The 16,801-nt window shown below is 39.1% G+C and overlaps 3 protein-coding genes across 8 annotated transcripts in view; 2 read left to right on the forward strand and 1 right to left on the reverse strand.

Annotated features, from left to right (window-relative positions):
• Positions 1 to 118: 118 nt before the first annotated feature.
• On the reverse strand, positions 119 to 3,569 carry ssuh2rs1 (ssu-2 homolog, related sequence 1). 2 transcript variants are annotated; one of them, XM_079559092.1, is made up of 12 exons: positions 3,512 to 3,569; positions 2,958 to 3,071; positions 2,639 to 2,714; positions 2,387 to 2,516; positions 1,798 to 1,858; positions 1,597 to 1,718; positions 1,456 to 1,518; positions 1,300 to 1,382; positions 1,116 to 1,208; positions 694 to 799; positions 413 to 520; positions 119 to 327 (listed from the first exon to the last, which is right to left on the reverse strand). In XM_079559092.1, the coding sequence occupies exons 2-12, from the start codon at positions 3,067 to 3,069 to the stop codon at positions 187 to 189; spliced, it is 1,095 nt and encodes a 364-aa protein (XP_079415218.1). In that variant the 5' UTR covers positions 3,070 to 3,071; positions 3,512 to 3,569; the 3' UTR covers positions 119 to 186. The 2 variants fall into 2 exon arrangements, with proteins under 2 accessions (XP_079415218.1, XP_079415219.1); XM_079559093.1 differs by lacking the exon at positions 3,512 to 3,569 and adding an exon at positions 3,282 to 3,474.
• A 468-nt stretch (positions 3,570 to 4,037) lies between these two features.
• rpl32 (ribosomal protein L32) lies at positions 4,038 to 6,660 on the forward strand. The gene is made up of 4 exons (XM_079557924.1): positions 4,038 to 4,162; positions 4,761 to 4,861; positions 4,938 to 5,119; positions 6,502 to 6,660. The coding sequence occupies exons 2-4, from the start codon at positions 4,766 to 4,768 to the stop codon at positions 6,629 to 6,631; spliced, it is 408 nt and encodes a 135-aa protein (XP_079414050.1). The 5' UTR covers positions 4,038 to 4,162; positions 4,761 to 4,765; the 3' UTR covers positions 6,632 to 6,660.
• A 1,052-nt stretch (positions 6,661 to 7,712) lies between these two features.
• LOC306964491 (glutamate receptor-interacting protein 2-like) overlaps positions 7,713 to 16,801 on the forward strand; it is a 30,883-nt gene continuing 21,794 nt past the window's right edge. For 2 of the 5 annotated variants that reach the window (XM_079558499.1, XM_079558501.1), the window contains exons 1-3: positions 7,720 to 8,110; positions 13,878 to 13,958; positions 14,566 to 14,701. In XM_079558499.1, the coding sequence (XP_079414625.1) occupies positions 7,942 to 8,110; positions 13,878 to 13,958; positions 14,566 to 14,701 (386 nt within the window). In that variant the 5' untranslated portion in view covers positions 7,720 to 7,941. Of the gene's footprint in view, positions 8,111 to 10,314; positions 10,823 to 13,877; positions 13,959 to 14,565; positions 14,702 to 16,801 lie in introns of all 5 variants that reach the window. The other 3 variants (XM_079558500.1, XR_013792972.1, XM_079558498.1) reach the window with 3 other exon arrangements.

Here is a 16,801-nt window from a genome sequence, read left to right on the forward strand (position 1 = left end):
TGTAACAAATTGGTAATGATCGGTGTAAAATATCACAAAGCAGGCATAGTGCAGGCCGTGAGTGCATATTGAAGTCAATAAGTTGATTTGTATAAGAAAATATATATAATATAATAATTAGTCTGCATTTTCATCAGTTTTCATCAGTAAACGTGTGATACATTTGGTAAAGGCAGTACTTTTACCTCACATAACAGAACAGCAACAGGTAGCAGGGTAATCATCTGTATGAACGTTAAATTCATTCCCATATACAAAGTAAATGCTGGGTTTCCCTTTCCAGGAGTAGGTCACCTTGGTCACAGGAATCAGTTCAATGGTTTGCCGCTGTTGGTAAAGAAGCCAAAATCATGAGTGCATGTCACACCCTGTACAAACATTAAATTACGCAGAGTTCTAAGAAGGCAGTTACTTGTTGCAGGATACGTGCTGTTTGAGAGAACCTGCTCACGTGTTCACTGACAAGACGCTGTGAAGCACTGACCACAGATCCATCAGGAAACCCCATCACCGGGTACACCTGAAGAAGCGAGATTTTTAGTAAAAGAGTTACTAATATATTCCTCAAAAATGCTGCATGAAGTATAGCATGTGTCCAATTCTTTAAAATAATATTAAAAATAATTTCACAAAAGAATAGACAGATTGAAGCTAATTTAATGCAAAAACGTGAATAATAATACTTATTTTTACCATGTATTGCGAGTCTCTGAAGAGCTCCTTGCCAGTCACTTTACTTAAGTTAGAAATCTGAAGTCCACTTGATTGTTCAACAACATAATCATTGGAATTGTTGGTCCTAAACACATACACATTAGAGTTAGTATTATTATTATTAAAAAACATAAAAGTTGTGTTATGTGCTCAAAGAAAGAGGTCAGAATAGGCTAATACATCCACTGAATGACCAAGGTGTTCCATGTTTGTCATAATCACAGCAACATGTTTGAGTTTGCCTTTTTGTTTGACTTGGCCATTCAGTGTAATCAAGAAGTCAACGAACCTCTTTCTTTGGGCACAAAACATTGCACTGCGTTTTTTTTTTTTTTTTTTTTGACAGACAGTGTGTATGAATGATAATAATGATGATAATAAAATGTAACTAAAACTATCACCATTTAATAGTGAGGTTGATGTAAACGAGAAGCTGCTGTTTCCCATGGCATGTTGAACACTGTGTTGATCCTTGTCCATGGCAGTGCTGGCAACTACATAAATGTGAATAAAAACATATTCTTAAACATATATATTGGATCAACAGCCTGTAGAAATAAAGATTGTTTTTTTAATTCACTAAACTTGTCCCGGCCTCTTCCACTGCAGGTAAGGCATCGATCATTTCCATGGCGAAATCCGCTTCCATTGCACACCCAGCAAACTTTCTATTGAATGAATAATAAGGCGAGTAAAAAATCGAATGATGTTAAACACTGTTACACCACTCAAAGTACTTACATTACCACTGCCAGCACAATCTTTGCAAGGTTTTCGTCCCATGCCAACACAAACATGGCAGTTCTGAAATCCATAAAAGAATATTATCTCAGTTGGACATATTAATTGCCTGTCAAACATAATAAAATTAAAAGTATGTACCTTTACAGATGAGGTGTACGGAACCTTGATGACTTGTTTGGAATCCTGGAAAAAATTGGGAGCTGGTGCAGGAATATCCCAAGGTCCTGGAGGTGGTTGGGAGTAAGCATCAACTGGCTGCCCTGAACAAATAACATTTAACAAGTTATGCTCCCTCTAATCCCTATAGAGAATGACCACAAACACCAGATAAAAATATACCATGATATGGCACATGTGCCCACTGTGTAGATCTTGATTCAGTGAAAGTTTCCAATCTGTACTGTAAAACACACACAAAGATGTTAGTGCTTATCCAAAAACGACTTTCACTTAGACTTCAAAGGAAACTACTTACAACAAAATACATACTTTATATATAAAATGAGGTGTGGAAGAATAATAAAAGTGTGAGGTAATGTGGGACACGAAAAATGATTGACATGAGAGTTGCGTTTGTGTGCTATTGCCGGTATATGGAGTTAAAGCCACATTTGCTATAAAGTTATTGATTTTTATTTAAGCCTGACCACACACAAAACTTCAAGATTTATTTCTGGACGAAGTTTTGATCACAGACCTTGACACTTTTTTGTATTTTATTGTCTATCTTGGGTCAATGCTCACAACTATGGTATGGATCCATTTGGGATTAACACTAACATGGTATGTGAGAGTGTGTAGCTTAGTGACTTACGACATAACCATCAAGGGAAATTTTAAATTGACTTTGAGTGTCTGGAAGAGCGCTGTAGAACTAAATAAATACATTATTACAGCATTGCCGTAAATGTGTGATCTCCTCTCTTACTCTGTATGTATTGAAGGCCTCCATGGCAGTGATGACTCCATCTTTTGCAGGTGCTGCACTGTAACAGCATTTACTCGATGCAAACAGTTTAAAAGCTTCCCGGGCTGTGTCTTCAGAAATGGATGGGATACTATTTGTTTAGAAAATAAATAAAAACACAATTATAAAAATAAGCTACACCAATGATCTATTGCATACAAGGATGTGTGCTCATTAAGTGTTGCAACATCCTGCTAATTACATCTCACTTACTTCCAGTGTGGTAGCTCTGCTCCAGGCTGCGGAGGCTGCACAGGGCTGGTAGGCATAGGAGGTGGTAGAAATCCACCTATAGCAAATTTATATATTTGTGACTACTTCATATGACTCATACATACAATACATCCTTAATTTGTAAATCTTGTTGACACAGTGTTCAGCAGCATGTTTAAACAGAAATTTCCCGGTGCTCCTGACAACCATGTGAGGGTGTGACTACCACTGCACCTATAGGCCTATGTATTTGTCAGAGGCCATAGCTTGTGAAAATAACCACAGTAGAACTGTGTTTGTGAGACTGGATAGACTATACCTCCATCTCCAGCTATAGTGCCCTCATAGCCAGGCATACTGTCAAACATGCCGGCTGGTGGAGCACTGGGACCAGAGTTGTCCGGGGCAGGCTGGGCAGGCGGGGCAAACATTGCTGAAACAAACCAGAAGAACCAGTTCAAAAAAAGTTCATAGACCAGAAGTTCCCCACATTGTCATAAAAACTGTCATCTCTGTGAACGTGGCAATAAAATAGAGTAAGATCTATCTTTGTTTTCATCTGATCTCAACGCATTCATAGACTAAGACCAAAGACAACGTTTTGTGATCTTAACATATCAACCGAGCGTTTAGTAGAGCCTACCTTATATCTTCTCTGTGTTATCCGTTCAACCAATAAACTGAAGAAATATGAAATTATAGACCTAGTAAACTCCCACGATCGCCAAGACAGACTGCAGTGCACAATAGTTATGTGGGCTGGATCCTCGCATAGTTGAGATTCAAGTAAACTTCTGACGTCACTTGACAGCACTTACGGAAGTGTGCCAATACAAAGTTCTACTTGAACATGTTTCAATAGTGGTATCTTACCTGGAGCTGACTCCGCTGTGGCCACATAGCCCGGGTTAGCCAACCCGTAGGTTCTATTATGACTAAAAAAAACGGGGAGATGGGAAAACTTTAATTTCTATCTTCCAAAAACAAGAAAAACTCCATCAGTGCTGCTCACCTCATAAATGGCTTGTTTTCCATCCGATTTTGCAGCGAAAGGAACCTGCAGTGAGAGAAAAAAGGAAGAAAAGTTCGTGAGATTCACCGCTGAAACTAAAATATTGTGTATATCAGCCAGTGCTTTTATCCTACTCCACCCCCTGCAACCAGTCACTACCCCTTTTGTCTTGTGACAGGAAAACGAAATAAAACATTTGACTTACACTAACCGATCAACCTTTGCCTCATCTCATACGGAGGAAGTGCGCACTAAAAATAGGCGTTTTAAGTTTAAAGTCTGATTGAAAGCGTCGCAGCACAACTATGTAAAGCTATTTTTGACTCCCGAATAAATAAATATCAACACTAAATATCTCACTTCACTGGTATCAATCAAAGTTTTAATATTTTTGAGTAAAAATGACGATGTGTGATGTACGACTACATTACCCATAAGCCCCTGTGCCGCTCCGGAAGTCCTTTTCTTTCCTTCCGCTGTTGTGAAAAGTCCTTTTGGATTTACATCGGCGGGTGAGTAGCTTGAATCTGTTGTAATCCTCATAAAATATCACTTTGTGTTGTCATCCCATTGCAGAAAATAAGAAACACATATCCGTTGTTAATGAGAATACAAAAATGATGTCCATATTTATAGAAACATCCCAATAAGAAAGGATTGAGCTATCATTGCGCTCCGCTGGTCGGCTGTCCCAGTCGTGCAACGAAATGTGATCGTATTTGTAAAAGCCCTCATTGAGACTTTCCCCATTAATGAACGTCGCAGTCCGTTGACATATTTTCCTTTTTATAAATTATAGCCTGAATAATCTGTAGCTTACATCGGCGGAGAGTCAGCACGGTGTCTTGTAGTCGTTGTGTTGCTAACTAAACTAGCTAATGTGTAAATGGAAACCTGCTACAGGCTAGAATCAAGAGGCAACAGTGGTACAACTTTCAGTTTTCCAGTTGTTTTGCTGGACGCACAAATGCTAAATGATAAAATAGTATACGCTAGAGGACCCAAGCTTCTATTTTACTCAATTTGTGTGAAATCCACATTTGGCAGTGCATGCTAAGGAAATGTGCAGTTATTGACATAAATAATGACATTGTTTTATTTTTTTTCTAGTCACCATGGCAGCCATCAGGCCCCTCACCAAGCCCAAGATAGTCAAAAAGAGGACAAAGAAGTTCATCCGTCATCAGTCTGACCGATATGTCAAGATTGCGGTAAGAAAATGATAGATTTTTATGGTGATGATGCAATTTGTTGTCTGGAAAATGACTCCCATGTGTCTCTGAACAGAAAAACTGGCGTAAGCCCAGAGGTATCGACAACAGGGTGCGCAGGCGGTTCAAGGGGCAGATGTTGATGCCGAATATTGGTTATGGTAGCAACAAGAAGACAAAGTACATGCTGCCAACTGGCTTTAAGAAGTTCTTGGTCCACAACATCAAAGAGCTCGAGGTCCTCATGATGAGCAACAAGTAAGGATTTTCTTATGAAGCTGTTGACCATATCACCAAACAGTTCATGTCAGTGGACTGATTGGAAAGCCCACAAAGATCTGAACTTAACCTCTTAACCCCCCTGAACCGAGCATGTTTTCTCCAGTTTGGATTTACCCAAATCTTAAAGTAAAAAAAAAAAAGTAGCGACAAAAAAAATGACAAGAACGAGGCCAAAATTTTGATTGAAACGAGGATGAAAATGCGACAAAAGCAACGTACGCAATGAAAAATTGAGAATGAAGTGATAACATGGCTTTGTAGGTCTTAGCTTTCAAATGAGGTGTTACTCTGGTCTATAGATAAACTCCAGGCAAGGAGCTTTTTACGTTTGGATAAAGCTGAACAGGAGAACATGCGCACGGTTAAGGGGTCAATGTATATGTGATATAATTCATACAAATGTGAGAATATTGCCGTGATTTTAATTTTAACTGGACAATAAAACCAAATCTGAAAGTTGGCAAGAGACGGTGCATGAGGCCAACTTGAGTCTAAATCAGCTACAGAGGTCACTGTGATTTTGCTAGTGGCCCGTGTCTCTCGTTAACTTCATCGATCTAAAGCAAAGACTGACATGTTTTTCTCATCAATAAAAAAATTATTTGACAAATTCAAATAAATGAGATTAGAGCTCCTCTTTTAAGTAAGTTTAATTTTAATAATTTTGGTAAAAGGTCTCCAGTAGGGCAGCACAATATTTGAAAAAACTTGATATGGGTGAAAACTTGCTACTACAATGCAGTATTTTATGAAAGTATTTTAACATGTTCAGATTGTGCCAAAACAAGTCTTCAAAAAACAAAACCTGGACCAAAACCATGTGAAAATTGAACTAGAAATTTTGACCAAAAATCATCTTTTGCACAATAATAAGCTTTAGGATTAATTTTTTTTTAGGCAAAAAATTATCAAGCTTAGTCTGATATAAAACTTGTGGGGTTTTGTGGCTTCTTACATGTACAGATATTGCATCAACTAGTATTGTGATGCAATATTTGTGTTGCATTGTGCAGTCCTACTCTAAAGATTAATGGTTAGATTTGGCATTTCATGGTTTACAACCTTACTATGAATTGAGTAAAACATTTACAGCAAGACTAAAGTCAAGTTTGTAAAAACATTGTTTAAATGTTACAAATTGATGTGCTGCAAACCAAGTCATTGGGTAATTTTAATAACGAACTAGCCCCAATCCTAGAACAAACTTTTTTGGGTTATATGACTAATTGGCCGTGAAACTCTTCAAACAGTACACACTTTATTGGTGAATGAATTCTACTTGATGAAAGTACACTACAGGATTGCAAATGTTCTTAAAATCTGTGTAGCTTGTCCTCAAACTTTGTTCATTCTTGTAGGACTCACTGCGCTGAGATCGCCCACAACGTGTCCTCCAAAAACAGGAAGTTAATTGTTGAAAGAGCTGCTCAGCTGGCCATCAAGATCACCAACCCCAATGCCAGACTCAGGAGTGAGGAGAACGAATAAACTGGTTATTTACAATAAATACTAAAAAATGGATATGTGTATTGTAGTTTTTTTAAGATTGTGAATTTGTGATGTTTACTAGGCCTGTCATGATAAAAATGTAAAAAAAAAAAAAGAAAATATCGTGAAATGATATTATTGTGGACTTGATGTCACTGAAACGAAGTAACTTTAACAAAATGAAAATCTCAATAATCCCTTCTTGTAACACAAGTGCATAATAACAAAATGCATAGATCAGATGGTGGATAAACTAATGAAACAATTTACTTGGATGAAATTGTTTGTATTAAGTCTTAATAGGATTTTTTTTAAATGCTAGAACTGAATACTGAGTAACTGAGCATAAGAGTGACTTACAATTCAGTAGTGACATGAATTTGGGGAAACATAAAATTATGTAAAAATCTTAATATCTCTAAAGGACATGCCAGAAAAGTACATGAAATGCAAATCGTTTTCAGCATGGCTTTTGACACTTAGATTTGCTCACTGTGAAATGAGTAACATTTTTTTATACTCAATAGATACTTGCGTACAATATTACCCACGTAGAAGCACCATATGCTGAAGTACAATTACTTCAAAAGGTTACTCAAGTAGGCCTAAATTTACTAGAGTAAATGTAGCCTGAATAATACTCGCCTCTGCTGATATACAAGCCAAAACAGGACTTTTGTCACGATCCAATACGTATCACGATACTCGGGGCGATCCGACACATATTGCGATACAGTAAGTAATAATAAGTGATGTTTACCTTAAAAGTGTTAATATTTTAAAGTGCATGAACACAAAAAGAAACAAAGTGCTGTTACTGGAAAACAAAGGAGTGCATGGTTAAAAATGCCTCCAAACACAAGTATTTAAAGTACTTTATAAAGTAACTATACTCGTCCCAGTCCTACAAAACTTACACTGCCTTAGAGCAGGTGGTGCCTGAGTTAGAAGAGCCATTGAATAGGTGTATTTACAAATAGCCTAGTGCAGGAGAGGATGCTGAGAAGCTGAAACACATATCTTGATTTGGAGCTTAGGTGGTAAATTTAAATGAAATGCGGTTCAATGTGTATCTGTAAATTTCCTCTCTGGGTCTTGAGCTGTACCTGTTCCCCGCCGAGAGTGTTTCCATTGCTCTCAGGCAGCAAACTGTGCTCCACCGCCCTGAACTCTGCCATCTGTTTCTGTAAACCTGGCACTGCCACAAACACATTGAGCTGTTTGTAAAGAGCGGCTGTGCACAGTGGAAGAGATCTATGCGAAACCCTGTGATTGATATTTCTAGGAGCTTTACATTTACTTTATAGTAAATGAATTTCTCAGCCAAGTTCATAGGTGAGAGGAAATGCTCCCAGAAGCAGTTCTCATTTGTCTTCCCTCAAAAGGAAACCCTGAAAAAGGGCCTGTCCACGCCACCGAAGAAGAGGATTTCTTTTTCTTTCAGATGTCGAATGGGAATTATGAGGGGAAGAGCAAAAGGTAAGACAACATTAACCTAAAAAATAAAATTAAAAAAGCTCTCATAATTTGACTGATGTTTACCATGCCCCGATGAGCCCTGTTATATTTAAATGTGGATTTTGTGTTTTGACCGTAAAGCTTGTTGTGTGTGAATATGAGAATTGTACTAAAATATAGTTGCACATACGCGTCATAGCAAAGTGTTTTTTATTAACCGGACGCCGATTCAAGTGTAAAAATGTGTAATGAAGTAAAATAGCCACTAGAAGGCAGTGTTAATATTCGTGCGTGGGATGGCATCATGGCATGGGTGACCAACATTAAAGAATAGTAGTGAAAGAGGGACAAGTCATGTGATGCGGTGGGACACGGAGGGACAGACATTAAAAAATAAAACTTAAAGTACGGAAAGATCAGCACTAAGCGTTTCCTTTACTGTTTTTGCCTAAAATCACACATACAGGTTGAAATAGGTGTAAATATTCTTAGAACACAAATTGTACAATATCTGCAAAATGAAGGTGTTTTTTGTGTGTGCAACAACTCTATGAATTCATCATTTGTAATAAAAATAATAATAATAATAATGCAAATTGGAAATGGAATATAATTTGGATTTTTGACAAAATTGGGCAAAATAATTATGTAAAATGTCACACAAAAAAAAGTTGAATATACTTTGTTTAGTATAGTATAGTATATACTTTGTTTGTCCCCTGTCCATAGACCCTCCACAAGGAAAACAAAACAAAAACAGTGGGAGAAAAGACAAACTTTGAGATCCACCCCCATAGAAGGACAGGCAGATAGACCCGGGGCTGATGGGAGTCCCTCTGCAGACAGGGCTGAAGACAGTAGAGCTGATGGCCAGTCCATGATGGAGCTTCAGGACAAGGGAGAGGGAGGGACTTTTAGTTTGTAGTAAGGACTAGGATAGGGCCTTGTCGTACTTCTTCCCTCAGCATATGCTGCTAGGGAAGTTTTGTTTAGACTCCGTTAAGAGCTGTACGTAGCTAATCTGACCATTGGCTATGGTTTTGAGCCTAGTCTTAAATAAGGAGACTCTGTCTGCCTTTAAGGAATCAGCATGAGCTAGAAGTTGATTCCATAAAACTGAGGTTATGAGAGTAATAACTAATGAAGAGCTTATTCCTTCATTATTTATTTATTAGAGTCAGACACATACAGGTGCTCGTCATATAATTAGTCATATTAATCCCGAAATATATCATTCCATTTTTTAAATATTCTACTTTTCTGAGATTTCTAATTTGAGGTTTTTACAAGGTGTAAGTCATAATAATCAAAATGATGACAAATAAAGGCTATACATATCTTACTTTGCATGTAATGAGTCAGTCTCACAGTTTAAGTTGAATAACAGAAGTAAATACACTTTTTCATGATATTCTAATTGTATGACGAGCACCTGTATAAGGTAAAGAAAGCAACGAAAGGTGTAAACGACATTTAGCCCATAGAAAATCCAAACAGTGTCTCCATCCAATGAATGAGAGCCTATGATAAAGTATCAGCAATCTCAGGCAAGGCAAGGCATGTTTTACACAGCACATACACAAGGCTACTCAGTGCGACTCAGAATGAAGTCACTGATCTATATTAAAAGATAAACAGTAACAGAGCATATTGTAATAAATCCAAATGACACAATAAGTCATGTTGCTATCACTGAACTTGCGTCCCCTGCTGCTCGTTGAGTGTGATACAATGTGATTCAAAATGACTCCAAGGAGGGGTTTGGAGATGATGTCATTCTCTGCGTAAATATAACTTTATACTATTCCATTCACATGGCGTCTTTGAAAAAGTAGGACAGGGGGGAAATGTCTAAATCAGTAGTTCTCAAACTTTTCACACCAAAGACAGTTTGTAAAGTATCACCTCATAAAATATATGACCTTCCATGTACCACCAGGTCTAAATAAAAAAAAAATCTGACAAAAAAGAGGTCTGAAATAGATCTAATTTGGACTAAATGTCTAAAAGGCTTTGCCGTGCAATGGTGCCCAGTATTAGATATTAATGTGTCTGTTGAAATACGTATGGCATTTCTATACATTATTGTGCCGCCATTTAGTTCAAGCCTTAGAAATACGGAGGTGCAGGATGTTGAGATTCCCAGATGGTGTTAATTGAGCCGAGACTGGAGGAGAGAGTGAGGTGCGATCAGTTTTGTCGAGTCTAATCTTGGTCTGTTTCAGTCCATGTGTGTGCAGTGTGCAGGGGGAGGGACTGTCTCTCTCAAACCCTCCAAGGCTGAGAGAGCAAACACATTCACTCTAGTGCTGCTCCGCGGATAGAGACAGCTTATGTGCAAGCTGGGTGAACATAAGCTGCAGAATCCATGTGATAAAGGGACCAATGCTGACAGAAGAGCCACAGCAGAGGGAAGAGGACACATGATATTTTTTGGCTTCGGAGCTGCACATTTGCAAAGCATTAGTATTAATAATGGACTGAAATGTCAAAAAAGGGACAAAAGAAATAGTTTTTTTGCTTTCGCTTTTTGCTTGCAAGAAAAGACAATGGTCAGACAACCGGTCAAGCAGGATTGGACCAAAGGAATTAAAAGAAGATGGTGACTTTGTACTGACACAAAGGCCCACATTTCAGCTGCTCAGTGACATTTTGAGTCCAAATTTCAGCCAGGTCAAAAAGGCAGTTGAAGTATGCTGTGTGGTCTGAGAAGAGACACCAAGAGCAGCAGTGGTAAGAGCAACACACTGTGATTTGCAACACGGGGTCAAGTAACAGAGCAAGAGGCTACTCTGCACCTGGGCTAAAAAATCCCATTCATTTGAAAGGGTAGAAATATGTCTGTCTTATGAAAACATGAGGTGCACTGATGTGTAGTGCTAACGCAGTGACATCACTGCCATAAAGGAAGATTAGTGTAGAGTTCCTTCTCTGCATATAATAAAGTGGTTCTGGAAATGTGGTGCAGTATACCTATTGGTAGTCAATATTGCAGTTTATTTACGGGTTTTAGTCTTACAGTGCTTTAGTCTTAGTTTAGACCTTGAGTAACAGTTAGTATAATGTGGTTTAGTGAAGATTGGTCCAGTATTTAATCTTGGTTTTGACCTTCTCTTGCTTTTAGTGTTGGTTTAGTCAAGTCCTTTACAGTGTTGCTTCAAGTGTTGGTGAAGTGGGTCTGGCGAGGCCCTGGTTTATAAATAAGTGTGACATCTGAAAATAGCATTATGGTTTCATTGTCACTGCATTGCCCCTCCACATTCAGCCTAGATTTTGATTGGTTATTAGAGGCGCGGTATGCACTCAATCCAGAGCTATTGACTCACCATGAAATTATGCTGGGGAGTAGGGGAGTAGATTAGCAGAAGAACATTTCAGTTAAGAAAAAAAGGCCAAGACAAAAGCGTGATTATTTTTACCTTACTGTTGATTAATATAACTCTTTCACTATTTCTGATATTGATCAACTTGTTTTATGTCATACTTTTTTATTTCCCAGCCACCTCATTGTGAATTTTGTCGAATCTCTGTCCTCAACACTTACTTACTTACTTACCTGAGTCGGGACGTTGTTTCAAACTGAAAGTACACCCTGCTTGTTCCTATTGGTAAACTGTAGTAGAGTGTGATCACGTGCAGTGGAGTGGTCCGCATAACCCGGAGCTAATGTTGCCTTTTGATTGCAGTGACAGCTGCTGGACTGTCAGAGCCCTACGGAGCCGCGTGGTTTGGAGGCTTTTGCTCAGCGTTACATGCTTTGGATGTGTCACTCACTCCATGCACACAGCTGAACGGGGCATTTGTGCGAGGAAGTGTGTCAAATGTCGTGAAATATCATGCATATGTGTAGCTATGGACAAATGAGAGACCTCAACCTTTTTTTTGTGTGTGTCCAGGACAGTATTGTTTATCAGTTTTGGAGTGATACTGGAAGCAGTGGCATTCATTCATAGTCTTACTGTGTGCTATTACAATGAAATGTAATTGCTTTGGGGTTTTTTTCCCCTGTGTGGTAGTATTCTTGTATATAGTTACGTTATGCAAGTCCAGTGAAGATATTTGGTGTGAGTCATCTGGAGGCGGACTTGACTCTTTTAGTTGTACTAAGACTCTGCTCAAAGGCACCAGGGACAGTCGTGGCTCACTGTCCTTGGGGTCGTTTTTGGTTTAAATGTAAAACATGTCCAGAGAGAAGCTGAGGGTACACTACCCTCCAAGCCCTCAGTCCAGCAGTCTTTACAAATCAACATTTATGCTATGAAAAGGCAGGCACATAAATGTCAAATCTCTCATGTTGGTTTCACTTCCTTCCAGGGCCTTGGCTTTTAAATTGTTCCATTAGTTTCCTTTGGAGCCAAATAGCAAGTTTCTTTGCATTTTGGTCCATTTAAGTGAATGGGCATCGTGTTCATGATCATGTTTTATTCATGATTAATTGAAAATACACAGTAAAGAGCAATAAATTAAATCTGAATTGTAAGCTTCTTCATATTTTTGTCAACATGAAACAAAATGGAGAAATTCCAAGCGAATTCTATAACACGTTTCCTTTTGCTGCTTAAAGCGACACTGCATAGAATTTTAAATACATAAAATTGAAATGCAAGCATTCGTTTTATGACAGATATTTTCATCATTGAAAAATACCTCATGAATGTAGAAACAAACATCGGCTTTTTCTGTGAGCAGCTCACCTCTCCTAAGACATGATTATAACTTTATTGGGAATGGGTACGTCAACAGCTCGTCTTCATGGAGATGTGACCAAATAGTTTAGGTTCTCATCCAGCTTCATTTGATTACCCACTGCAGTAACAGACTTAACTATGTTGAGGTGGTATAGTATAGCAGTATAGTCCAAAATGTTACGCATTGTGCCTTTTAACAATTTGGTGTTTAATTCATTCAGCCCTCACTCTTTACTTTAACACAAACACATCATTCGTGACTACAATCCAACAGTCACACTGATATTAAAGTGATGTTAGAAGCATTGTGTTTGATTGTCGCCGTACAGACAAAAGCAAGACAAAGGCAACTATTCCTTTTCACAAATCGATCAGATTTTCAGTTCTCCTCACAAATGTGGGTGTAAAAAACGTGTCCCAATGTCAGAAGGCGCTTGCTGTCAAACGGGCTGAGTGCTCCATTGGTCTGCCGAGCAGCTGCTAGAAATGACATAAAGATGATAATTTTCTCTCCTCGCCTGAACAGTCTATTAACCGCACGCTGCTCCTTCAGGAAAAGCCCCGTGGTTAAGCTGCGTAGATTAGTGCAAATGTATTCTCATGGTAAAAGGGTGGTTTGGAGAGAGGAGCTATTTTCAGTCCCAGACCATTCCTCTGGATGTCATGGAGACACAGAGGAGTGACCCCGTAGGTTTGAGTTCACAATGTGGTGCCGTGTCTGCCGAATTAGGCTTACGGCACCCTGATCTCCCCAATGCACTTCAAAGCATTAAAATCTCCATGGTACGCTTCAGTTCTCACCCTTTTGGTAAAGCAGGACTGAACTGGACTTGCACTGCACAAATAATTGCAATTGAACCAAAATATACAACAACAACAAAAAGAATAAAATCATGTTCTGAAATGCATGAGATCTTGTTTAGTGCTTTACTCAAGAGTACAAATACAAAAAGAAATAAATCACCTAGAATAAACCAGAAAGACCTACGGTAAACTAGTGCATTGCATGTCATGTTTCTCTCTAACCTCTCAGCATCATTTGTGTCTGTCTTTTCTGCATCTTCAAACATTACTCCCACACTTGTGCTCTGTCTCCTCAGATGAGGGGCCATACTCGAAGGGGAACAAGGACTCGGGACCATGTGACCAATCTCATTCCTCCCAGCGGCGCAGTCTTTCAGGTACTATACAGTCAAACCTGAATCAGCCTCAGTTTGTTTCCCCGCTGTGTGATTCATGATGGTGGGTTTCTCTCTACAGTGGTCACGCCGCTGCGACGTCTTCACCACAGAAACCTCAAACACGTGTCCCCTTTGTTTTATCTGATGAAGCTTTGTTTGAACAGCTTATAAATGCTTAGATATTATTAAAAAGCGCTTGTGTCGCTCAGCTGTCACTAGCAATAAAGCACTTGTAGATGGAGTCATTTACCAGCACAGCACAATGAAACCTGAGCAGACATCATGAGAATGAGCACTGTCTTTTGCCAATATAAGTCTTGTTTATCATTAATTGCAACATGGTATTTTATTGGTTTATTTCTAGGTGAAATTACCCGAATATGTATAACCAAGTATCACTATTTTGTGTAGTGAAATATTCTCTATGCAGTTCTCCACTCTACCGTGAAATCTGATTTAGTCAGGAATATAAAAGAGAGGATGAAAGCATCCTATTTTGTCAGTAAAGGTTTCTGTAAATCCGAAGAGAAAGAAAAATGACAGCCTTGATGCTGTCATGCTGCCTGTGTGCTGACAGTGCTTATGTGCCTGTGTGTCCCTCTCACAGAGGAGCACAGAGGAGTGACCACTGTGGAGCTGATGAAAAGAGAAGGGAGCAGCCTCGGCCTCACCATCTCCGGAGGCTCGGACAAAGATGGCAGGCCCAGAGTTTCCAACCTGCGTCCGGGGGGGCTCGCTGCCAGGTGAGATCTCTGCTCCCTTTGCTCCGCCTGCTCTGCTCTGTTCTCCTCTGTGGTGCACAACAAGAAGCAAACACACAGCTGTCCGGTTGTTTTATTCTGCTCCTTCACACAGCCACATGTTACTGCTGGGTTTTTGGACTGGAATTAGAAGCACACAGTCCAATAATATGCCTTATATAATCAGCCTAATCCTTATAGCTATAAGCCTTTGTTTAAATTGTTGCTTGTAGTTATCAACATTCAAATTAATAAAATCTACAACTTACAATTTTTACTTACTTTGACTATTTCGGCTTTTGTAAGGATTTTTTTGGTCCACAACACTATGAATAACTGTCTGCCGGTTCCATCAGTGCTGCTTTCTCCGTGGGTAAGAGCAGGGAGCTGGTCGGCATCACTGGAGGAGTGCAGTTGCTCTATAATAAAATAAATTGGGAATTACGTTTGTTTTTATGCAGGTTTTGAGACACTTTTAGGTGGGTTTGGCTGCTCATACCTGACCACCTTGCCACAGGCTTTGTTCGATAGGACTGCACGGGGCGTAAGGGGGTGAGGAGTGGGGAGAGATGTTGTCAGAGAACCCACATACAGAGGACACAACAGAATTCTTCCATAAGAGCCATCACCACTAGACTCTTGCACCTTAGACTGCACATTTTAGAACCAATGACATCAGTGTGCCACATACTCACACATACATTATAACCATACAAACTTGTTTTCTCATTCAGTTAATGCTCCATCAAGATCTGCCTTTTACCCCCAGCATCGCCCGCCAAAAACCTCTGGATGTTCATGATGATTGAACACCATTCGGCTGTGATCAAGCTGTGATACACAACAAACAGAATGACAACACCCTGTGAAAATGTCTTGGAAAGAAATGTCTGCACTTGTCAACTCTTAGAAGTTTTAGACAGACAAAGCACCAGTTTTTCCAAGCAGCTTGTCGCCACACTGCTGTTAATCCTCCCAGAGCTGCTACATATTTGTGATTTGAAAGTTTTCACTCACTAGCCTTACACAGACACACAGTCAGGAGACAATGGAAGCCCGTGGTGACATTGTGTGATGAGGATACAGCCGATGACAGTTCTGGATGGTCTGTGATGTCCCTGGTCTGAGTGAGTGGCAGTTGCCCAGAGGTGCCGGGGCCAGAGAGGGCAGAGCATGTATAACATTAATTAGCCTCAGTCTGACGCAGAATGTCAAATGTGTGACAACATGTGCATCATCTCAGTCAGAGCTGGATGGGGAGGTGCTCAGGGCAATCTGACCCCACACTATGTTTGTGTATAGATGAGAGATGCTATAATCAAATCACCACTACTATCTGTCAGATCAGGTTTTATTTCATTCCTTATTTAACTGCAGTGCTATATTTACGTCTGATGGGCCAGTTTATTTGGTGATGCCAAAACTTGATTTGTCGGACTGCTGCTTGGCCATTAAGTATGTTAGAAACAATATCATTTTGGTGCTCTTCAGTGCAGGTATCATTCTTATCATTATTGTTAAAAAGCTGTAGGTAGCCATATAAAATTAAACTTTTTGTTTTTGTTTTAACTATTCCTATCATTTTGAGGGGCAAAGTTTTTCGCTTTTTGCCCAGGTAATGGTTTATCCTATTACTATTCTTTATTATTTGCTCCTTTATCCAGTCTTGAGACAGTGTTTATGAATATGTCTGAGAAAATAAAATGAAAATACCTTTGATTAAACTGATCCTGGTTTTACTTTTACTTTTTCCAGTAACTTAAACACTTTTGTAGAATCTAAAAACTAGAGTACTGGCATTATGAGGTATTCAGCTTCAAACCCTACTGCCAAGAACAATATTTGACTCCAGTACGTAATCCAGTCACACTACTCCAAGCTAATGCTGGTATTGTTGCAGTGCATGTCTATTAATGTAAAATGTAACTCTCATGTACAACAATGTAGTTTCTCAGTCATCCAGGTAGTGTAATGAGACTCAAAAAAAGATGAATCAAAACAACTGAACTTACTATTATGTGTTTCACTCATGTGTATCCTCTACTTGTTCCTATTTTATTACTTGTGATTGCACCACATGAAAATGAGAGCTGTGTGGGTTTT

The sequence above is a fragment of the Gobius niger genome, assembly GCF_951799975.1.
Source record: "Gobius niger genome assembly, chromosome: 6".
Taxonomy (NCBI): domain Eukaryota; kingdom Metazoa; phylum Chordata; class Actinopteri; order Gobiiformes; family Gobiidae; genus Gobius; species Gobius niger.

What these genes read in the sequence shown, in the direction of transcription:
- rpl32 (XM_079557924.1), top strand. Translation starts at nt 4,766, where the DNA reads ATGGCAGCCATCAGGCCCCTCACCAAGCCCAAGATAGTCAAAAAGAGG. An exon ending in ACCGATATGTCAAGATTGCG is followed by an intron (nt 4,862 to 4,937) that starts GTAAGAAAATGA and finishes GTCTCTGAACAG; the next exon opens with AAAAACTGGCGTAAGCCCAG. An exon ending in GTCCTCATGATGAGCAACAA is followed by an intron (nt 5,120 to 6,501) that starts GTAAGGATTTTC and finishes TCATTCTTGTAG; the next exon opens with GACTCACTGCGCTGAGATCG.
- ssuh2rs1 (XM_079559092.1), bottom strand. Translation starts at nt 3,069, where the DNA reads ATGTTTGCCCCGCCTGCCCAGCCTGCCCCGGACAACTCTGGTCCCAGT. An exon ending in GGCACATGTGCCATATCATG is followed by an intron (nt 1,719 to 1,797) that starts GTATATTTTTAT and finishes TTATTTGTTCAG; the next exon opens with GGCAGCCAGTTGATGCTTAC. An exon ending in CGTACACCTCATCTGTAAAG is followed by an intron (nt 1,519 to 1,596) that starts GTACATACTTTT and finishes TATGGATTTCAG; the next exon opens with AACTGCCATGTTTGTGTTGG.